At 43.1% G+C, this 25305-nt stretch overlaps 1 protein-coding gene across 1 annotated transcript in view; it reads left to right on the top strand.

Moving 5' to 3' along the window:
- The first annotated feature begins 12866 nt into the window (after positions 1-12866).
- The window catches only part of LOC123760091 (glyoxalase domain-containing protein 4), a 33731-nt gene continuing 21292 nt past the window's right edge, over positions 12867-25305 (top strand). The window contains 4 exon segments of the mRNA XM_045745557.2: positions 12867-13106; positions 17924-17973; positions 18706-18812; positions 21405-21563. Coding sequence (XP_045601513.2) covers positions 13017-13106; positions 17924-17973; positions 18706-18812; positions 21405-21563 — 406 coding nt within the window. The 5' untranslated portion in view covers positions 12867-13016.

Below are 25305 nucleotides of genomic sequence, written 5' to 3'. Positions count from 1 at the left end.
CATCGGACCACCTGCCAGTGTGGTTACCCCTGAGGGCCACCCTGTGTGGATAGAGTCCGGGCCGAGGGGGAAGGGTTGTTCTCACCGGAATAAGGTGCTATCTAGGTTCAGTGCCCCTCTCCTGTTAATACGAGGTAGCTCAACTAGGGACGAGGTACCTGTGGTGTTTGTGTGTTGCTGAGGAAGTCTTGGTTGTAGGGTTGATATAAAAGCCATTGCTTGGTTACTGACTTTAATACTTATAAACGATTACATGACTAGTAGCTACCAAGCTTGGCGGGCGTCCTGTACGCTATATTGTTTACCTCTCTCTGGCATCTGAGCCACAATACATACAAACGGATGGTACCGTTTTCTATGAACATGACAGTGCCCTGGCTTGGTCTCCTTTCACTATCCTGATAGGTTGTATCTCATGGCTCGAGGATTCACCACTCTTCTGTATTATATGGAAACATCACTCTGATAAAATCTTTGGAGCAGGACGGTTAACGACTCAGCGTCCTGGGTAGCCCGAGACGCATGCCTTAACCCATGCATCACGATGTGCTAAAGATTGTGATTTCATTGTGTACATCGCTCTCTTTAATCCTCTCTGACTCGTGATCCGGGCTACTAGGCTAATGTTTCGTGCACTCGGCAAGATCAGCTCCCTCTCCTTACTTTTTAGATTTAGATTTAGAAGTATTATTCGTAACAAATTAATATAGATCATTACAGTTGTGGTTGAAATGAACAGGTGTACAGTTGTAAAAACTTGCAGCTTAAAATAAGGCCGTTGAGACATTGGCAAATCATATAACAAAAAACAAACTGAATGATGAGAATGCAATTTGAAGGATAACGTAAAATAATGATACCATGACGTTATATAAGTTTTCACAGCCTCAGTACTTTACATCATTATATTTGGGGCCTTTCCTGGATCACTGCCACTCTGAACACACAGCTTGGGCAACATAGATCATATGATCATGCAGACGAGGAGTCACAATAACGTGGCTGAAATATGTTGACCAGACCACACACTAGAAAGTGAAGGGACGACGACGTTTCGGTCCGCCCTGGACCATTCTCAAGTCGATTGTGACTTGAGAATAGTCCAGGACGGACCGAAACATCGTTGTCCCTTCACTTTCTAGTGCGTGGTTTGGTCAACATCATATGATCATCACATTGATCATAGATATGATTTCATTTGGATTAAAAATCTTGTCAATAAGACATCTCTTTGTGATAGTAATTCCTTAATAATTCCAAGTATCGAGCTGGGGACAACAGCTCTCTTCTCTCCTGTAGATTTGTTGCAACATTATTTACATCACACATTCCTAAGTTGTATTTTATAATAACTTGATATTAATGGAAAAGTATTATTGGCCAGTGTTAAGCGAAAGTCCGATTATCATTAACATTATTATAAAGAGCTCAATGTTTTCTAGTTAGATTTATTTCATACAAAAGATATCATTCGTTTATTAATTATTTCCTGAAGTGCAGGTGTAGATAGGAGGTAAGGTAAGGTAATTATCAGGAGAAAGCGTGGGCCATTGCTTCTAAAATACGTTGTGAACATTTGCTACATTCATAATTAAGATAAACCATGGCCTACATGGCCTTTTCTTCATCAATCTGTTGTAATGTAATGTTATTAATTTGATAGTTGTAGCGTGGGTTGTTATGCCCCACATGCAGGGTCTTGCATTTGTCAACATTAAACAACATCTGCCAGTCATCTGACCATTTATGGAGTTCCTGCATATCTCTTGGTAAGGCTTCAATATCGTTATCATTTCCCACTTTGCCATTAATCTTTGTGTCTCTGCAAATTTGATGATGTGGTTTGTAATATTCTCATCTTTGTCATTGATGTATATGACAAAAAGAGTTGGCCCCAAAATGGCCCCCTGTGGCACCCCACTTACCACATTGCTCCAATCAGATTCATTCCCATTTAGCACCACTCTTTGTTTTCTTTGTTTTATCCATTCTAGTAAGTTTCCATTTATTCCATGTGCCTGTAGTTTCCTTGCCAGTCTTTCATGTGGTACCTTGTCAAAGGCTTTAGCAAAATCTATGTATACTACATCAACCGGAAGTTCTTTGTCTGAGTAGCTGGTTACTGTTTGCAGGTTTGTACGGCAGGATCTATTTTTAACAAACCCATGTTGTGTTGATTTTACAAGATGGTTCACAGAATGACAGTGAATAATATCTTCCCTTAGGATTCTCTCCATGAGCTTGCAGATGTGTAATGTCATGCTGATTGGACGGTAGTTCTCCACTGAGATCTTTCTGCATTTTTTTGAAAATAGAGGTGACATTTACATAATTACAGTCTAGGGGGACTATCCCTTGGTCCAGAAACTTTGTGGAAAGTAATTTCAGTGGTAGGCATAATTCTTCTGCCACCTCCTTTATGACTTTGGATTGTATTCCATCCACACCTGGGGCTTTTGAGTCTTTTAGTTTGGCAATGTTCTCCCTGATTATGTCACATATTATGGTTATATTCCTAAATTTGTGTGGGTGATGGGATGTCATCTAACCTTTTAGTGTGAACACTGGTGTAAAATATTCCTTTTGATTGTTTGTTGCCCTTTTGTCGTCCCTTTAGTTTGGTTTACTCATCTTTTAAAGGTCCTACCGAGTCCTTAGTTTTGGTTTTACTTCCTATATAGGCATAACATGACTTTGAATCTTTCTTTATGTTTTGGGCAAGTTTTCTTTCGCAGTTTCTTTTGGCTGATCTGATTTCCTGGGTGGCTGAGTATGGTGCCCATTTATATATTTCATAATAAGCTTTTGATAAGGTCCCACATGAAAGACTGGCAAGGAAATTACAGGCCCATGCAATAAATATATGGAATGGTAAAATATTATGGAATGGTAAAATATTAGAATGGATAAAACAATGGTTGAAGGAAAGAAAACAAAGAGTGGTGTTATAAGGGAATGAATCTGATTGGAGCAATGTGGTAAGCGGGGTGCCACAGGGGTCCATTTTGGGGCCAACTCTTTTTTGTCATATACATCAATGACATAGATGAGAATATTACAAACCATATCATCAAATTTGCATATTAGGAATTAGTGGGAAATTATAATGAAATTGAAGCCTTACAAAGAGATCTATATGAACTCCACAAATGGTCAGAAGACTGGCAAACGCTTTCTAATATCACCAAATGCAAGACCATGAATGTGGGGCATAACAACCCACGCCACTACTGCCAAAATAAAATAACTACGTTACAGCAGATTAATGAAGAAAGGGACATTTGAGTCAAGATCCAACGCTCATTAAAAGTTGCACAACAGGTTGGTGCAACAGTCAGGAAAGCTAACCAAACTCTTGGGATAATCAAGCGTATTTTTGACTATAAGTAAAAGATTCAACAGGTAATGGTTCACATATATAAATCTCTGGTGCTCCCCCACTTAGATTACTGTAATGGAGACCTTATTTCTCAGAAGGACATAGCTGGTCTGGAGAAGGTGCGACATTGGGCAACAAAAGTCATTCCATAGCTTAGTCATCTCTCGCACCAGGAACGGTTGAGGGCCACAGGGCTAACAACACTGCGAAACCAAGCATGACAGGGCGGGTCTCACTGAAACTTTTAAAATACTGAATAAGTTAGAGGATGTTGATTCAGATATTTTCTTCAGAAGGTCATATGTTACACAAACAAAGAGGAAAGCTTAATAAGCCACAATGTAAGACTGAGAACAGGAGATGCTTTTTCCCCCACAGGAAAAAATCGCGGAATTTAGAGATAGACACCATCAATAGTGTCCAAGAAATGTGTAAGTACTTCATTCATAATGATGTGCTGCCCGAAATCTTAGCGAAGTATCCAAAATTTGCTTACTGTAGGTAATGCATGCACATGACTGTAAAACTGCCGCCCAGTTGGGTGGGTGTGGAGCACATGACTGTAAAACTGCCGCCCAGTTGGGTGGGTGTGGAGCAAGACTAGTAACTGTGTGACTCACTATAGATGTAAAGTGCCTTGTATAGTGACTGTTGTGAGCCTCTTGTTGATCACTTGTGACACAAAGATTATTGATGTGTGTACTTGTGTGGGTGATTAAATATGTATGTGTATGTATATATGTATACGTATTTATATATATATATATATATATATATATATATATATATATATATATATATATATATATATATATATATATATATATGACAATGTCAGACCACGAAGGAAAAATGAAACAGGAAATTTCCTTAAGTACTTTCGTATATTAAATACATCTTCAGAAGGTCCAACGAAGACCTTTGGACCTTCTGAAGATGTATTTAATATACGAAAGTACTTAAGGAAATTTCCTGTTTTATTTTTCCTTCGTGGTCTGACATTGTCACATTCTTAATCACGTGTTTATTTTCGTGATATACACACACATATATATATATATATATATATATATATATATATATATATATATATATATATATATATATATATATATATATGTATACGTATATATATATATGTCGTACCTAGTAGCCAGAACGCACTTCTCAGCCTACTATGCAAGGACCGTTTTGCCTAATAAGCCAAGTTTTCCTGAATTAATATATTTTCTCTAATTTTTTTCTTATGAAATGATAAAGCTACTCATTTCATTATGTATGAGGTCAATTTTTTTTATTGGAGTTAAAATTAACGTAGATATATGACCGAACCTAACCAACCCTACCTAACCTAACCTAACCTATCTTTATAGGTTAGGTTCGGTTAGGTAGCCGAAAAAGTTAGGTTAGGTTAGGTTAGGTAGGTTAGGTAGTCGAAAAACAATTAATTCATGAAAACTTGGCTTATTAGGCAAATCGGGCCTTGCATAGTAGGCTGACAAGTACGTTCTGGCTACTAGGTACGACATATATATATATATATATATATATATATATATATATATATATATATATATATGTCGTACCTAGTAGCCAGAACGCACTTCTCAGCCTACTATGCAAGGCCCGATTTGCCTAATAAGCCAAGTTTTCATGAATTAATTGTTTTTCGACTACCTAACCTACCTAACCTAACCTAACCTAACTTTTTCGGCTACCTAACCAAACCTAACCTATAAAGATAGGTTAGGTTAGGTTAGGTAGGGTTGCTTAGGTTCGGTCATATATCTACGTTAATTTTAACTCCAATAAAAAAAAATTGACCTCATACATAATGAAATGGGTAGCTTTATCATTTCATAAGAAAAAAATTAGAAAAAATATATTAATTCAGGAAAACTTGGCTTATTAGGCAAATCGGGCCATGTATAGTAGGCCAAAAAGTGAGTTCTGGCTACTAGGTACGACATATATATATATATATATATATATATATATGTATATATATATATATATATATATATATATATATATATATATATATATATATATATATATATATATATATGCCCTATGCCCCTGTTACCTAGCAGTAAAATAGGTATCTGGGTGTTAGTCAGCTGTCACGGGCTGCTTCCTGGGGGTGGAGGCCTGGTCGAGGACCGGGCCGCGGGGACACTAAAGCCCCGAAATCATCTCAAGATAACCTCAAGATATGTGGAAAAGATCATCAAGGTAAATGCGGGGGGGGGGGGAACTTCGACAAGCCGCCAGCTTCCTGTCCTCGTCGAGGCCACCAGGGTTAGTGCCCCTCAGGTAAATCAGGTAAATAATCAATGATGTCCACCGTGGATTTATACGTTCTCCAGAGGATCCTCTTAGTTTTCAATGCTTATTTTACTGCCTGAATCCTCCATCAAGTTCCTTTTTGTTTCTTCCTCCTTTTTGGCACATTTTTTTGAACGAGTTCCGTGATGACCTTCTTAAAGGGTTATCATGATGCTTCCATGTCGTGTTCACCTATTACCTCCCTCCAGGAGGTGTTTGAACTTCCTCTCCCATTTCTCTCATTCTGCAATATCCTCTGCTGCTGGTGTGTCAGCCCTGTAGCATACTCCCACAGTCATTTTGCTACCATTTTTTTTATTTATATATACAAGAGTTGTTACATTCTTGTACAGCCACTAGTACACGTAGCGTTTCGGGCAAGTCCTTATTTTGATTGTTGCCGCCGTAGGCAGCTAGTTTATTGTGCACCCCATACTCATCCAGTGAGCGGTAGCGCTAAAAGCATTACAGCGGGCACAAAAGGTCTTTATCAGACCTCATCTTAGATTATTACATAAACAATTTCATCTATCCTTCACACCTTATAGATACAATGTTAGCAAGTTATAGAGAAAGTACTATTTCAAGAGCTATATATTTACAGTAAGTCATCATACATTAATGGTAGGTCTTATCGCTAATACATAATAATTTGACCAATGGAGATATTACAGAGTCATAGGATAGCTTCTGTTTATTATTAGTCTTCACAATACACTACTTGTTTCTGAATCTCATATGTCGTTTATCTACTGGAAGCGAAATATGGATACAGTGCAAGGATTTCAGGTAATTTATCCATGGTAATAAGATAGGTTGCCATATCATGCAGAGTGAGCTCAGAATTATCTCTAAATGGCTCAATTTTACTACAATCCAAGATATAGTGTTCGAGTGTGTCCCTGTCTTTGTCCACACACCTTTACACTTTACTTCATCTAGATCCCTATTCAAGCCGAACTGCCAGAGATACTTGTAGCCAAGTCTTATACGAGCTGTGACAACATGTCTACTTATTGTTAGTCTACTTACTTTGTTACTTGCCCCATACACATGTTTTACTTCACACATTTCATTGTGATGAACAATGGACCTGCTAGTTCCAGTTTGCACAGTTCTACTTTCTTCAAATCCATCCAGGAGTTCTCGTCTAATGACACTTTTAAGGGACCTATTTGATAATTCAAGATTCCGTTCAATACTGTCTTTATTTACTGCAGCCTTAGCAAGGCGTCAACTTTGTCATGTTCCTGCAGGCTAATGTGCGAAGGAATCCACAGCATTTTTATATTTACCCTCTTGCTAAGTATTCTTATATATCTACGTCTAGCTTCCAAGACAAGCACGTTATTACTCAATCATATGTTTCCTGGAATACGACTCCCACGAAGAATCGTTTAATAACCAGGAACCCATTTTACTGTTGAGTTAAACAGAGGCTACAGTTAAGGATTTGCGCCCAGTAAATCCTCCCCGGCCAGGATACGAATTCAGGACAAAGCGCTCGCGGAACGCCAGGCTTGAGTTTGTATGTTGCACCATACCGACAGTGTGTATACATTGAGTTTACCTCAATCCTGAATTTTGTTCAGGATTAATGATTTCTTGCTGGTTGACGGAGACGAGTAACCTTAATAACACTCCCGAGGATGATATATCTTGAATCCAGCACCAAGACAAGAACTACATGCAAACACTCTATGTAAACACTCCATGTAAACACTCCATGTAAACACTCCATGCAAACACTCCATGTAAACACTCCATGTAAACACTCCATGCAAACACTCCATGCAAACACTCCATGCAAACACTTCATGTAAACACTCCATGTAAACACTCCATGCAAACACTCCATGTAAACACTTCATGTAAACACTCCATGTAAACACTTCATGTAAACACTCCATGTAAACACTTCATGTAAACACTTCATGTAAACACTCCATGTAAACACTTCATGTAAACACTTCATGTAAACACTCCATGTAAACACTCCATGTAAACCCTCCATGTAAACACTCCATGTAAACACTTCATGTAAACACTTCATGTAAGCACTCCATGTAAACACTCCATGTAAACACTTCATGTAAACACTCCATGTAAACACTCCATGTAAACCCTCCATGTAAACACTCCATGTAAACACTTCATGTAAACACTCCATGTAAACACTTCATGTAAACACTTCATGTAAACACTCCATGTAAACACTTCATGTAAACACTCCATGTAAACACTCCATGTAAACACTTCATGTAAACACTCCATGTAAACACTTCATGTAAACACTCCATGTAAACACTCCATGTAAACACTTCATGTAAACACTTCATGTAAACACTCCATGTAAACACTCCATGCAAACATTCCATGTAAACACTTCATGTAAACACTCCATGTAAACACTTCATGTAAACACTCCATGTAAACACTCCATGTAAACCCTCCATGTAAACACTCCATGTAAACACTTCATGTAAACACTCCATGTAAACACTCCATGTAAACACTTCATGTAAACACTCCATGTAAACACTTCATGTAAACACTTCATGTAAACACTCCATGTAAACACTTCATGTAAACACTCCATGTAAACACTTCATGTAAACACTCCATGTAAACACTCCATGTAAACCCTCCATGTAAACACTCCACGTAAACACTTCATGTAAACACTCCATGTAAACACTTCATGTAAACACTCCATGTAAACACTCCATGTAAACCCTCCATGTAAACACTCCATGTAAACACTTCATGTAAACACTCCATGTAAACACTCCATGTAAACACTTCATGTAAACACTCCATGTAAACACTCCATGTAAGCACTCCATGCAAACACTCCATGTAAACACTCCATGTAAACACTCCATGTAAGCACTACATGCAAACACTCCAAGCAAACACTTCATGTAAACACTCCATGTAAACACTCCATGTAAACACGCCATGTAAACACTCCAAGCAAACACTCCATGTAAACCCTCCATGTAAACACTCCATGTAAACACTCCATGTAAACACTCCATGTAAGCACTACATGCAAACACTCCAAGCAAACACTTCATGTAAACACTCCATGTAAACACTTCATGTAAACACTCCATGTAAACACTCCATGTAAACACTCCATGTAAACCCTCCATGTAAACACTCCATGTAAACACTCCATGTAAACACTTCATGTAAACACTCCATGTAAACACTCCATGTAAGCACTCCATGCAAACACTCCATGTAAACACTCCAAGCAAACACTCCATGCAAACACTCCATGTAAACACTCCATGTAAACACTCATGCAAATAAAAGGCCCCTGTCTATGGAACTCACTCCTTAATGAATACAAAAATTGTCCAAGCTACACTTTATTCAAAAGTAATACCAAAAATGTCTTAATTGCATCCTCATAGTTTCCTACCTTGTGCTTCACAATCATGCTGCATCTTGTGCTGCCAACTCACCTAATTCTAGTATTTAAGACATGCAACATCATCAGTATAATCAATACAATCCATATTTACTGTTGTTATTTTGAAGTAATAACATAAGTGGAAGAGGAAGGAAGAGCATTGACAAACTGAAAGACTCAAAAGCCCCAGGTGTGGATGGAATCCAATCCAAAGTCATAAAGGAATTGGTTGAACTATGCCTTCTACTAAAACCACTATTCACAAAATCTCTGGACCAAGGGATAGTCTCCTAGATTAGAAATATGCAAATGTCGCCCCTATTTTCATAAAAGGCAGAAAGAGCTCAACAGAAAACGACCGTCCGATCAGCTTGACGTATCACACATCTGCAAGCTCATGGAGAGAATCCTAAGGGAAGGAATCATTCACCATCTTTCAGTGAACAATCTTGTAAAATCGACACAACGGGTTTGTTAAAAATAGATCCTGTCTTACAAACCTGCTCACATTTTTGGAAACGGTAACCAGCTACTAAAACAAACTTCCGGTGGATGTAGTATAAATGGATTTTGTTACAGCCTTTGATAAGGTACACATGAAAGACTGGCAAAGAAGCTACAGGCACATGGAATAAATGGTAGAATACTAGAATGGATTAAACAATGGTTAAAACACAGAAAACAAAGAGTCGTGCTAAATGGAGTGAGTCTGACTGGAGAAATATGGTAAATAGGGTACCACAGGTGTTCATTTTGGGGCCAACTCTTTTTGTCATATATGACAAAATGCAATACAATGACATATATGAGAATTTTACAAACCACATCATCAAATTTGCAGATGACACAAAGGACTATAGTAAAGTGGGAAATGATAATGAAATTGAAACTTTACAAAGAGATCTACATGAACTTCACAAATGGCCAGAAGACTGACAAATGCTTTTTAATTTCGACAAATGCAAGACCATGAATGTGGGGCATAACAACCCACGCCACAACTACCAAAAATTAACATTACATTTCAGCAGATTGATGAAGAAAAGGACTGTAACGTACGATTATGTTACGTTGTTGGGTAGATTTAACCCACACAGTGTTTAGTGAGTTTCATATTAATTTAGTAGTCTTGATTACAGCAGTCGGTTGTTGGCATTGTCGTAGACGTTGAGACGGAACTTGGAGCAGAGCAGAGAGCTGAGTGAGGCCCGAGTCGCGGAGCTCAATGGGGCAAGCGTGGCGGCTCGATGGGGAATCGTGTCTAAACTCGATGCGGTCGTAGTCTGCTGTCTGCTCTGTGTCGAAGCTGGAACGTCTTGAAGTCGATTAGAACTACATACACCGACTGCTACATTCTTGAGGTTCAAGAGGTGTGGTAACTCCGAAGCATCTGTACTGAAGTTAACTGAATCACTGTAGAAATTATACTGTTGGCTATTCGTTGTTTTAGATTCAGCTACTGGGAACAAAAGTGCCAAGTAGCACGGGCTATGGTGAGCTCGTAGTGGACTTACCTGGCACAGGAACGGGGCTGTGGTTGGCTATTCGCGTCTCCAATACTTATATTATTGGACTACACCTCAGCTTCCTCCAGTAGGATGGAATGAAATGTAATTAGGGGAAAAGATTTGATTGATGCCATTATTGCTAAGGAGAGGTTTGCTTCTCTCCACTGCAGCTAATGAGTTTGGAGCGAGTAAATTGTTTACATAATTTCCTCGCTACAGGACCTTGGGGTCAAAATCCACCACTCACCGAAAGTTGCACACCAGGTGGGAGCAGCATTCAAGAAAGCTAACCAAACCCTTGGAATAATCAATCGTACTTAAAGGAAAAGAAGGTAGTGATTCAATTGTACAAATCTCTAATGCGCCTCCATTTGGAATTTACATTACTGTATCCAAGTACGGAGACCTCATCTTCATAAGGACATAGCTGCTCTGGAGAAAGTATCACACCGGGTAACAAAAGTCATTCCCGAGCTACGTCAACTTACGTATCAGCAACGGTTGAGGGCCACAGGGCTAACAACACCACAAACCAGACATGACAAGGCGGATCTCATTGAACATCTTAAAATACTGAACAATTTGGAGGATGTTAATTCTGACAATTTCTTCAAAAGGTCAGATGTAGCACAAACAAGGAGTAATGGTTTCAAGCCCAAAAAGCCACAATGTAGGACTGGGGACAGGAGATGATTTTTCACCCACATAGGTTCCATATAAACCTATGGAACTACCTACCCGCCGAAGGCGTAAATGCCACAACACTAAAATTTTAAAATCCAACTGGAAAAGATCATCAAGGCCTTTGACAAGCTGCCGGCTTCCTGTCATCGTCGAGGCCACGAGTGCTAGTAGCCCTTGGGTAAATTCAGGCAAGGAAATCAAATTCTGCTACAATGTACCTTTTAATTACTCTTACTTTTATTTGTTAGATTAAGGACCTGCCCAATGCGCGATGCGTGTTAGTGGCTTTGTAAGAATAATAAATAAATAATAAATAAATAAATGTTTATTAAGGTAAAGTACATACATACAAGAGGTTTTACAATAATTGATAGATTTATAGATAGAGCTAGTACATACAATGCCTAAAGCCACTATTACGCAAAGCGTTTCGGGCAGGAAAAATATTAAAGACTAAAACTTAATACTAATTGAGATTAAAGTATAAAATGTGTTGAGAACAATTAAAAGTAAAAAAAAAAAGGGGGGAACATGGCAGAAAAAGCAGCACAAATACAATTAGGTCGACAAACAGCGTTGTTTAAAAAAACAGACATGGGTTGACAATATAGGGGTAATGTAGGTTACAGGGAATTTATTAGGTAGTGCTTAGTTTTTATCTTAAACTGGTTGAGAGAGGTACAGTCTTTAACATGGTTGGGAAGGTCATTCCACATTCTGGGCCCCTTGATTTGTAGAGCATTTCTAGTTTGATTAAGTCGTACTCTTGGAATATCAAAACTGTATTTGTTTCTGGTGTGGTGCTCATGGGTTCTGTTACAATCTTCAATGAAGCTTTTGAGGTCAGGATTGGCATTACAGTTCAGCGTTTTATATATATATATATATATATATATATATATATATATATATATATATAATACACATGAGAGAATGTGCAGTGACTTAATATCTAACATATTCAGAGATTTGAGTAGGGGTACCGAGTGATGTCTGGGGCCAGAGTTGGATATTGTCCTAATAGCAGCTTTGTGTTGAGTAAGAATGTAAGAACGCCACTGTTATGCACTCTCACAACCCAATGTACCTTCTTGTATATAAATAAATAAATAAATAAATAAATAAATAAATAAATAAATAAATAAATAAATAAATAAATAAATAAATAAATAAATAAATAAATAAATAAATAAATAAATAAATAAATAAATAAATAAATAAATAAATAAATAAATAAATAAATAAACTGATTGCCTCAGCACCGCCCGGCTCGCCTTCATATCTCCCGCCTCACGCTTCCCACGCTCCTCGACGGCGCCGACCTGAAACACGAAACCCGCTTTGCCGGTACATGTATTATGCAATTAAGAAACATGTTTTGCTTCACAGCCACTACTGGACTACACCGACGCCTCGGACCTGTGACAAATGTTAAATTAACTGCCAATTGGTTTTGTTCCTTTACAAGATATAGACTGTCCGTTTTCTTTCTATTCGGGAACTCAATAGTTCGTATCCGACCAAATTCCATCAGTCACCCTCAAGTCGTCAACACCAGCTGAGGCTGACTGTAGGGAAGGGCCAGAACTGGTACAGTCATCATTTGGAGGAGACAACCTTCACTCAAACTGCCAGTGACGTAAAGAAGAGCCGGGAGAAGTCATTCTTGCTGGGAAAAAAAGCAACACTTGCCATGGCGTCGAGGAGAGCTTTACACTTCGTCTACAAGATCGGCGACAGGAAGGCCACCATCAAGTTTTACAGAGAGATTCTTGGTATGAAGGTGAGTGGCGACAGAATACATCGCCCGTCATGATGGGAGAGGGTCCTGAGCCGCCTGTCATGGGGCCCCCTGAGCTGCCTGTCATGGGGCCCCCTGAGCTGCCTGTCATGGGGCCCCCTGAGCTGCCTGTCATGGGGCCCCCTGAGCTGCCTGTCATGGGGCCCCCTGAGCTGCCTGTCATGGGGCCCCCTGAGCTGCCTGTCATGGGGCCCCCTCGAGCTGCCTGTCATGGGGCCCCCTCGAGCTGCCTGTCATGGGCCCCCCCCGAGCTGCCTGTCATGGGGCCCCCCCGAGCTGCCTGTCATGGGGCCCCCCCGAGCTGCCTGTCATGGGGCCCCCCCGAGCTGCCTGTCATGGGGCCCCCCCGAGCTGCCTGTCATGGGGCCCCCTGAGCTGCCTGTCATGGGGCCCCCTGAGCTGCCTGTCATGGGGCCCCCTGAGCTGCCTGTCATGGGGCCCCCCCAAGCTGCCTGTCATGGGGCCCCCCCGAGCTGCCTGTCATGGGGCCCCCCCGAGCTGCCTGTCATGGGGCCCCCCCGAGCTGCCTGTCATGGGGCCCCCCCGAGCTGCCTGTCATGGGGCCCCCCCGAGCTGCCTGTCATGGGGCCCCCCCGAGCTGCCTGTCATGGGGCCCCCCCGAGCTGCCTGTCATGGGGCCCCCCCGAGCTGCCTGTCATGGGGCCCCCCCGAGCTGCCTGTCATGGGGCCCCCCCGAGCTGCCTGTCATGGGGCCCCCCCGAGCTGCCTGTCATGGGGCCCCCCCGAGCTGCCTGTCATGGGGCCCCCCCGAGCTGCCTGTCATGGGGCCCCCCCGAGCTGCCTGTCATGGGGCCCCCCCGAGCTGCCTGTCATGGGGCCCCCCCGAGCTGCCTGTCATGGGGCCCCCCCGAGCTGCCTGTCATGGGGCCCCCCCGAGCTGCCTGTCATGGGGCCCCCCCGAGCTGCCTGTCATGGGGCCCCCTGAAGCCCCCTCCTTGTCACAGGGCCATTGAAGCCCCCCCTCTGTCACGGGGGGCCCTTGAAGCCCCCCTCTGTCACGGGGGGCCCTTGAAGCCCCCCCTCTGTCACGGGGGGCCCTTGAAGCCCCCCCCTCTGTCACGGGGGGCCCTTGAAGCCCCCCCTCTGTCACGGGGGGCCCTTGAAGCCCCCCCTCTGTCACGGGGGGCCCTTGAAGCCCCCCCTCTGTCACGGGGGGCCCTTGAAGCCCCCCCTCTGTCACGGGGGGCCCTTGAAGCCCCCCCTCTGTCACGGGGGGCCCTTGAAGCCCCCCCTCTGTCACGGGGGGCCCTTGAAGCCCCCCCTCTGTCACGGGGGGCCCTTGAAGCCCCCCCTCTGTCACGGGGGGCCCTTGAAGCCCCCCCTCTGTCACGGGGGGCCCTTGAAGCCCCCCCCCCTCTGTCACGGGGGCCCTTGAAGCCCCCCCCCTCTGTCACGGGGGGCCCTTGAAGCCCCCCCCCCTCTGTCACGGGGGGCCCTTGAAGCCCCCCCCTCTGTCACGGGGGGCCCTTGAAGCCCCCCCCTCTGTCACGGGGGGCCCTTGAAGCCCCCCCCCTCTGTCACGGGGGGCCCTTGAAGCCCCCCCTCTGTCACGGGGGGCCCTTGAAGCCCCCCCTCTGTCACGGGGGCCCTTGAAACCCCGTCACATGGCCATTGAAGCCGTACAGTACTCTGAGAGAGAACTCTATCAACATCAGAGGCCCGAGACTGTTCAACACGCTTCCACTACACATAAGGGGCATAACTGGCCGACCCCTCACAGTGTTCAAGAGAGAACTGGATAAGCACCTCCAAAGGATACCTGATCAGCAAGGCTGTGACTCATACGTCAGGCTGCGAGCAGCCGCGTCCAACAGCCTGGTTGATCAGTCCGGCAACCAGGAGGCCTGGCCGACGATCGGGCCGCGGGGACGCTAAGCCCCGGAAGCACCTCAAGGTAACCTCAAGGTAAGCCCCCCTGTCACGGGGGAGAGCCCTTGAAGCCCCCCCCCCTGTCATGGGGGAGGGCCCTTGAAGCCCCCCCTGTCACAGGGGGGGGCCTGAAGCCCCCCCTGTCACAGGGGGGGGCCTGAAGCCCTCCCTGTCACAGGGGGGGGGCCTGAAGCCCCCCCTGTCATGGAGGGTGCCCTCAAGCCCTCCTGTCATGGGGGGGGGGGCCCTTCAAGCCCTCCTGTCATGGGGGGGGCCCTTCAAGCCCTCGTGTCACAGGGGGAACCCTCAAGCCCTCCTGTCTTGGCTCCTGAAGCCCCCCCCCCTGTCACAGGGGGACCCCTGAAGCACCCCCCATCACAGGGGGACCCCTGAAGCACCCCCCATCACAGGGGGACCCCTGAAGCACCCCCCCCATCACAGGGGGGCCCTTGCAACCCCTCCCCCCACCCCCGTCACGGGGGTGGCCCTTGCAACTCCTATCACAGGGTGGCCCTTGCAGCCCCCCCCCCATCATGGGGGACCCTTGCAGCCCCCCCCATCACTGGGGACCCTGAAGCCCCCCCTCCCATCATGGGGGCCCCTATTAGTTGCAAGGGCCCCATGACAGTTGCATGTCTTTTGCGCTTTTCCAGTTTATTGATATGCTGCTTGAGATATGGGCACCATATAGATGCTGCTTAATAATACAGTAAGTTGATTTAATAATAATAATAATAATAATAATAATAATAATAATAATAATAATAATAGTATTTATTTACAAGAAGGCACAACAGAAAGAAACCCCCATCATGGAGGACCTGCTCAAAGCATTTCGGGCAGGTCCTTAATCTTACATATCAGGTAAGATGAAAAGGTACATCGTAGCAAAATTTTATATCAACATACACTACAGTACAATATAAACCCGACAGATGATCACACTGGTGAGGATATGTCACTTCTCCAATACCGAGCTCTCAAGGCTGTTGCAGGTTATCACTCAGGCTATGGTGCCAATGTCAGAATTGTCAAAATGATGTACCTTGCATACATCAGATCTTTAGTGGATTATGCTGCACCTCTGCTTGTTTTGATGCCTGAAAGAAAGCTTGGAGGGCTTGAAAAATTGCAGAACGAAGCCTTGAGGATAATCCTTGGATGCCCTTGTACCACAAAGATACAGTAATATGAGAAAGGAACTTAATATTCTGAGCATTGTTGATCGTGTTACTGAAATTAACTGTCAAATTGGTATAAAAATGCTTAGGCTAACTCATCCTAATCCTTGCACAGAAGCCCTCCAGAATTTCTTTATTGAAGATCAGCATTGTTCCAAATGGATAACAAAAACTGGAACTCAACTCAGAATGTATCAGGTTCATGATTTGTACCAAGAGAAACAACAATGGCACTTTCCTGCACCGTGGGAGGTTACACCCTTTCCAGTTTTAATCCCTCCCTTTCCACCCAAGAAGCAAATTAGAGATCAGCCCAAGCTTCGTCTTGAGGCAAAGCTCAACGCCTTAAGCCATATTGATGCTCTGTCCACAGAGCATTCTCTCTGTCAAATCATATACACTGATGGTTCCCTACACCGCACCACGGGTGCAGCTGGAAGTGCAGTTGTTCTGACAATGGGCGATGGCTTGTACTGTACTTTGAGTAGGGAGTCCGTATAAACAACTGGGCCTCTACCCTTCAGACTGAACTATTTGCCTTGCTCCTTGCACTGAAATGTGTACAAGTCTCCAAACTTGATACATTAATTGTAAGTGACTCCTTATCATCCTTAAATGCTCTCAACTCTTTAAGACATAACTGTAACATGCTCGTGTCCGAAGCTAGACACAAATACAACAAAATTATTAAGGATGGTAACAGAGTCCATCTCATGTTGGTCTCCATCTCATGTTGGCCTCCGAATGCATGATAGAGCTGATAAGTTAGCCAAAGAATCTGCCTTTAAAGGAGCCGTTGAGTGTAACCTTGGATTGTCAATGAACAATCTGAGAGCAGCAGTACACAGAGAACTTCAACAAGATCTTGTAGATCTGAGGCAAAGTGAAATTGACACCAGTAATTCAATCTATCATCATACTATCATGCAAGAGGAGCCACACATCTATGGATCATCTATCTTATCTTGAGGGTTATCTTGAGATGATTTCGGGGCTTTTTAGTGTCCCCGCGGCCCGGTCCTCGACCAGGCCTCCACCCCCAGGAAGCAGCCCGTGACAGCTGACTAACACCCAGGTACCTATTTTACTGCTAGGTAACAGGGGCATAGGGTGAAAGAAACTCTGCCCATTGTTTCTCGCCGGCGCCTGGGATCAAACCCAGGACCACAGGATCACAAGTCCAGCGTGCTGTCCGCTCGGCCGACCGGCTCCCTCATCTATGATGTAACCCTCTTAAAAAGTTTTAGGTTGGAATTAGTGTCGCAGTATTATATGGGTATTTTAAGGTTTTGGACACACAGGAGTGTTCATATAGTGTTATATTTAAGATTTAAATAAGGTTTTGTATATTTCTGGCTGAAATTGATTAGGGTCCTGATGCCCGATTTATATACATAATAGTTATTTTGAAGTACTGTATATAGTTAAGGTATTAGTTGTTACACCCCTTGTGCTATTCAGTATGGAAATTTTGAATACTGGAATGAATATAATAATGATGTAATGTATAAATACCCTCACATTTAAATATATAGGGCAATGATCTCTAATAAACCTGTCAGATTTTCAGTACCTTGGATAACTGTCATAAAGTATATAAATGATTTTTCCATGATATTACTTAAAAAAAAGTACTTAAAAGTGTTGTTATTTACATAACCATTTATGTTCAGGCTGTGTGTGGATGTAATCCTGTCCAAGTTATCCTTGACATGCGTATATTTTCAGGTGTTGCGCCATGAGGAATTTGATGAAGGTTGCAAAGCTTCATGTAATGGGTACGTTGCTATTGTCTTCTCATATTCATACAGTGTCACACGTTATTAATTAAAAGTTGCTGTGTTTAAAATTTGGTCAGTAGCCTTTGTTTTCTTCAAATTTTCAGCTTTTCTTTTGAAAATGTCTTGTTTTATCTTAATTAGGTCCAGCCATTTTCTTTACGTGATAAATCAGTGTTACAATGCCATAAATATATAGATGATATGAGTTTAGTTTTGTTTTATTACAGTTTTATATTAATATATTCAATGTTTTTTTCCAAAGGAATTTTGCAATTTTTGTGAGACTGTTAGTAAAATGGCTTCCTCCTAATACAAATGCATATACAGTACAGTAATTTAATTAGTACTGTGTACACTTAATATGGTTTCACATTTGGGAATAGGAAACCTGTTAGGGTTATCGAGGTCCCACAATTCCAATGACTGATCTTCCCCAGACTCCAACCTACAATTGTCACTGGGTACCTATTTACTACTAGGTGAACAGAGGCATTAGGTGTAAGGAAACAACAAAATTTCTTGCCCTGCCAGGGAATTGAATTTGTGTCCAATTGGTTGTGATTCGATTACACTGACACTGTGCCTCATGTCAGCCTAATGGCATTTCACTTAAGCTTATACTGTATATATAATATTAATGACATGGTATTTACTTCATGATACTGTACTGTATTATATAATATATAGTACTGTATATGTAAATTTATTAAAAATTCTGCATGTTTTCAGGCCTTATGATGGTAAATGGAGCAAAACAATGATTGGGTATGGCTCGGAAGACAACCACTTTGTATGTGAACTTACTTACAATTACGGAATCTCTCAATACGAAATGGGTTAGTGTCAGATTTGTACTATAATGTTCGGTAAACAAAATATTGTTGATTTTAGGCATTAGAAGTGTCCATATATTTTTACAGGTTATAGTATTCCATTTTAGAGTCTGTGATGATTAAGGCTTTTGGAAACATTAAAGTAAAGTTAGCATAAATCAATCTTGCTTAATTTTAAAACTACATGTACTTCATTGATTGTTCATTAGCAAAGTTGAAAAGTGCTTACTTTATGTAATATCATGTCACCTTTTTAAGGGTTTTCTGCCCTGTCTACCTCACCTCCCTCATCAGTAGGATCAATTACCATAATCTACTTGACATTTTTTTTTTTATTTTTTAAGTCGGAGAATGGTGTTTGGATACAAAATACGTTTCCCTCATTAGATTAGAACAAACTAAAGTCCATCTTTGGCTAACTACTAACAAACTCACCTTTAACATTGGCAAAACGTTCTATATTTTGTTTGTTAATAAATCCTCAGATCTAATTAATCTAAGAATTAACAATATCCAAATTAATAACAAAGTAGATGGTAAATTCCTTGATATTCTCATTGATAATAAGCTGAATTTCCAGGATTACATTCAAAATATAGCTAAAAAACTTTTCTGAAACAGTTGGCATTCTTTTTCTAAAATCAGATATTATGTACTTGCCCTGCACTGGTAACGCGCTCTATTACTCTCTAATCTACCCTCATCTCAATTATGATATCTGTGCTTAGGGTTCTACTGCCCAAAATTATCTATGTCCTCTAATTACTCGATACAAATTTGCTATTAGAACAATAACAAACTCTGGCCCCAGACAGCACTCAGCCCCCTTTATATCCTCGAATACGTCGTATTTTAACATTTTCACTCGGTGATGCTGCAGTATGACGTAAAAAATTTAGTAGATGGACGTGTGGGAATGACACATCGGTGCGTCAAAAATTAAAAAAGTTCAGCCTGCTTTTGGCTTGGCTGCAGGTGGGAAGCGCCGCGGTTTTGGACATCATATGCATATACTCCTATAGGGAATTTCATTGTGAACACATTGACACCAAAATGAAGACTCTGCCCTTTCTTCAGGGGTAGAGGGTATGGAGAACTGCTCAGCCCTAGGTCTTGGTTTGGAGGATTCCGGGGCTGGGGAGGAGTTGACCTTGCGGGGCTTGGGGGCCCCTCTTTGACCCCATTTGGGTGTTGGTACCCTCTTTGCAGGGCTTGTTTTTGCAGGGGGGGGGGGGTTCTTACAACCCCTTCCCTGTACGAGTATGACTTTGGGTTGGCTCTTTCCTGGGTTTGGTTCCAGGTTCCCTTGGGTTCCTCGGCTCCTCCTTTCCAGAGGATTTCTGCCTTTCGTATCTTGCCTAAGAAGGTTTGGGATGCGCTTGGTGCTTACCTCCTGCAAGACCCGGATTCTGCCTCTGTGATGGATCCGTCCTCATTTGACTTTGGTTCTTCTTCCCTGTATTGGGTGCATTTGGAGGTTCCGGAGTGTTCCTGGCTGGCAGACTGCCCTTTCTTTTCATTGGGGGCGTGGCATGGGTTTTGTCAGACGCGCATGCTTGATTGGCGAGAAACTTCTACCGTACTGCAGGTTTACCTGGGGTGGGGGCGAGTTTGAGTGCCTTAATCCATGCTTGTTTGCCCCTATGCTTCCTTGGGATGTTGGCCTTATGCATCTGTACATGCAGGTTCCTTCCCATTTGGTGTCCGCGGTCTCTGAGGATTTGCGTGCCTGTGGGCATTTGGCTTCGGTCTTGCACTAATTTTTCCTTCTTGAGCTGTCTTTGGCGTGGCTTGAGGAGGATGTGGAGGCGTTGAGTGCCGGGTGTTGATATAACACACATCAGCCTGTTAGCTCCAGGGAGCCTCTGGGGCTTGATCCAGAAAATGACGTTTCATTACATTCAACACTGGTTTTTTGTCAATGATAGTCCATTCAAAATTTTAAATGGCATAAAACTTTCCTAGCAGTAACATGAAGACAAAAGCATATGGTGCACAAGGACAACCATAAACAATACCAGGTCCAGTATCTCTAACAACACCAGGTCCTCTCATCTCATTTTTTTTCTTGCAATGTATCTGTTATCATTTTATTAATTCTGCTAGAATTTACTTACTTGAAATTATCTTAGATTAAGGACCTGCCCGAAACGCTGCGCGTACTAGTGGCTTTACAAGATTGTAAATACTTTGCTATGTATTCTCTCAAACCCAATGTACCTTCTTGTATATAAATAAATAAATAAATAAAACGGTAAATATTTCTTAAAAAACAACAAAATAGGCACATTAAATACATCAATTATATTACAGTACTATAATTCATTTCAAAGTACAGCATTGTTAAATTATCTACTAGTTTTTGCATTATATATACTTGGATTGGGATATGATAAATATTTTTAATGTATATTTTGGTTGAAAAACATGTCCACCAGCTTGGTCAGATATCTTGCTATGGAAATTTCCAGTTCAACTGACATTCCAAGTATAGAACATTCTGTTCTAATGAGCATACATATAATGTTGTTCAACCTAATATTCCTGGATATTTTTTACTGTATGACAAAATTGATCTCACTTTTTTTTTTATAGGGAATGACTTTTTGGGAATGTACATTGAGTCTTCTGAGTGCGTGGAGAGAGCCAAAACAAATGGGTGGCCAGTAAAAAAAGAAGGGGAGCATAGTGTATTAGAAGCTCCAGGGGGTTACAAGTTTTTCATCATTAACAAACCTCAACCAAAGGACAGAGGTGAGTCAGACTAATCCTTTTTTTTTTACTACATGCAGGCATTTATACTATATTCTCAGATGTCTTATTCCCATTCTCATCATATCCATAGGCAATATATGTGCAGAAATATATTGAGCTTATATGTGAGCTTTTCCCCACCATCTGGGGGGAAAGACCCCGCACCGTCCAGGGGAAAGACCCCGCACCGTCCAGGGGAAAGACCCCGCACCGTCCGGGGGAAAGACCCCGCACCGTCCGGGGGAAAGACCCCCGCACCGTCCGGGGGGAAAGACCCCCTGCACTGTCCGGGGGGAAAGGACCCCGCACCGTCCGGGGGGAAAGGACCCCGCACCGTCCGGGGGGAAAGGACCCCGCACCGTCCGGGGGGAAAGGACCCCGCACCGTCCGGGGGGAAAGGACCCCGCACCGTCCGGGGGGAAAGGACCCCGCACCGTCCGGGGGGAAAGGACCCCGCACCGTCCGGGGGGAAAGGACCCCGCACCGTCCGGGGGGAAAGGACCCCGCACCGTCCGGGGGGAAAGGACCCCGCACCGTCCGGGGGGAAAGGACCCCGCACCGTCCGGGGGGAAAGGACCCCGCACCGTCCGGGGGGAAAGGACCCCGCACCGTCCGGGGGGAAAGGACCCCGCACCGTCCGGGGGGAAAGGACCCCGCACCGTCCGGGGGGAAAGGACCCCGCACCGTCCGGGGTGAAAGACCCCTTACCATCCAGGGGGGGGAAAGACCCCGCACCGTCCGTTGGGGGGAAAGACCCCGCACCGTCCGGGGGGGGGAAAGACCCCGCACCGTCTGGGGAGGGGGAAAACCCCGCACCGTCCGGGGGGGGGGGGGTTATCTTGAATTGATTTCAGGGCTTTAGTGTCCCCGCGGCCCGGTCCTTGACCAGGCCTCCACCCCCAGGAAGCAGCCCATGACAGCTGACTAACACCCAGGTACCTATTTACTGCTAGGTAACAGGGGCATTCAGGGTGAAAGAAACTTTGCCCATTTGTTTCTGCCTCGTGCGGGAATCGAACCCGCGCCACAGAATTACGAGTCCTGTGCGCTATCCACCAGGCTACAAGGCCGCTAAAAGGTCTTTCCTTTTTAAAAGAAAAGGTCTTTCCCCCCCCTTTTGAGGGGGGGGAAAGACCCCACACCGTCCGGGGGGAAAAGACCCGCAACGTCTGGGGAAAAAAGATGCCCTCCGCCTGGCTGAGATGCGCTCTGGTTCAGGAGGCTGGGGTCGTTCTTTCCCTTACTGAGGTGGTTCTTCTCCGGCCCCTAACCACGGCAGTCTCCAGGTTTGGAGTCCCTGTGCCTTCTTTTATCAACTTCGAGGTAAACTCCGGAGCTGGAGCCCCTAAAACAGTTTGTTGTTGCCTTTAACCTTGTTCTGACAATTCCTGTGACAGCACTGGAACTAGTCGTATTGGCATTTGTGTTTCCATGGGAGACTTTTGGTGCCATGGAGAGGGGGAACCTGCTGCATGAGTGACAGCTTCTCCCCGGTATCAGCCCACCCTGGCTTTGCGCTTTGGAGAGGCCACTCCAGACCGACAACCAGAGTGTAACTCCATAGTCACCTGAGACTGATAGATGCCTACTACTACATGAAAAAGAATGGAAGGCCAGGTCCCTAATTATCACAGTAAAATACCAACATACAATGGTGGGTTTCAAAACTCCCTTTTTAGAGTCTGATTTTTCAGGTGATAAGAGTGTGATACTTGTGCTAAGTGGCAGACAAACGCATAAAGTGTTCAAGCTGCAATAGAGCATCTAGTTATTGTTGGAAGCTATATAAGTGGCAAAAGGAGCAACTATAAATGGCAAAAGGAGCTACTACTAGTGTGTAGTATAGAGTGCATTTTATATGGCACTAAACACACTTAATGCAACAACCATCATAGAAAATTAAATAAGTATTATATTTACTGTGTGTGTGTGTGTGTGTGTGTGTGTGTGTAATTACCTAAGTGTAATTACCTAAGTGTAGTTACAGGATGAGAGCTACGCTCGTGGTGTCCCGTCTTCCCAGCACTCTTTGTCATATAACGCTTTGAAACTACTGACGGTCTTGGCCTCCACCACCTTCTCACTTAACTTGTTCCAACCGTCTACCACTCTATTTGCGAAGGTGAATTTTCTTATATTTCTTCGGCATCTGTGTTTAGCTAGTTTAAATCTATGACCTCTTGTTCTTGAAGTGCCAGGTCTCAGGAACTCTTCCCTGTCGATTTTATCAATTCCTGTTACTATTTTGTATGTAGTGATCATATCACCTCTTTTTCTTCTGTCTTCTAGTTTTGGCATGTTTAATGCTTCCAACCTCTCCTCGTAGCTCTTGCCCTTCAGTTCTGGGAGCCACTTCGTAGCATGTCTTTGCACCTTTTCCAGTTTGTTGATGTGCTTCTTAAGATATGGGCACCACACAACAACTGCATATTCTAGCTTTGGCCTAACAAAAGTCATGAACAATTTCTTTAGTATATCGCCATCCATGTATTTAAATGCAATTCTGAAGTTAGAAAGCATCGCATAGGCTCCTTGCACAATATTCTTTATGTGGTCCTCAGGTGATAGTTTTCTATCTAGAACCACCCCTAGATCTCTTTCTTTATCAGAATTCTTTAAAGATTTCTCACATAATATATATAGGTTGTATGGGGTCTATGTTCTCCTATTCCACATTCCATAACATGACATTTATTAACATTAAATTCCATTTGCCAGGTGGTGCTCCATATACTTATTTTGTCCAGGTCTTCTTGAAGGGCATGACAATCATCTAAATTTCTTATCCTTCCTATTATCTTAGCATCATCAGCAAACATGTTCATATAATTCTGTATACCAACTGGTAGATCATTTATGTACACAATAAACATCACTGGTGCAAGAACTGAACCCTGTGGTACTCCACTTGTGACATTTCTCCATTCCAATACATTGCCTCTGATTACTGCCCTCATTTTTCTATCAGTCAGAAAATTTTTCATCCATGATAGAAGCTTACCTGTCACCCCTCCAATATTTTCCAGTTTCCAGAACAACCTCATATGCGGAACTCTGTCGAAAGCCTTTTTTAGGTCCAGATAGATGCAGTCAACCCAACCATCTCTTTCCTGTAATATCTCTGTGGCTCGATCATAGAAACTGAGTAAATTCGATACACAGGATCTTCCAGATCGAAAACCATACTGTCTGTCTGATATTATATCATTTCTCTCCAGGTGTTTTACCCATTTAGTTTTGATTAGCTTTTCCAATACTTTCACTATTACACTTGTCAATGATACAGGTCTATAATTGAGGGGGTCTTCCCTGCTGCCACTTTTGTAGATTGGAACTATGTTAGCCTGTTTCCACACGTCTGCTACGATTCCTGTACACAGGGATGCCTGAAAGATCAGGTGAAGTGGAATGCTGAGCTCAGATGCACATTCTCTCAGAACCCATGGTGAAACGCCATCTGGGCCAGCTGCTTTGTTCTTACTGAGCTCCTTTAGCATATTTTCCACTTCATCTCTAGACACCTCTATCCGCTCTATGTTGTTCTCTGGAATTCTTATTGTGTCTGGTTCTCTGAAGATTTCATTTTGTACAAACACACTTTGGAACTTTTCATTTAATGTTTCACACATTTCCTTTTCATTTTCCGTGAATCTGTTTCCCATTTTCAACCTCTGGATATTATCCTTTACCTGCAATTTGTTGTTTATGAATTTGAAGAATAGGCCCGGTTCTGTTTTACATT

Source organism: Procambarus clarkii, chromosome 16 (genome assembly GCF_040958095.1).
Source record: "Procambarus clarkii isolate CNS0578487 chromosome 16, FALCON_Pclarkii_2.0, whole genome shotgun sequence".
In the NCBI taxonomy this organism is placed as follows: domain Eukaryota; kingdom Metazoa; phylum Arthropoda; class Malacostraca; order Decapoda; family Cambaridae; genus Procambarus; species Procambarus clarkii.
The sequence above is the reverse complement of the archived record's forward strand: the minus strand, read 5'-3'. Positions and strand labels throughout refer to the sequence as shown.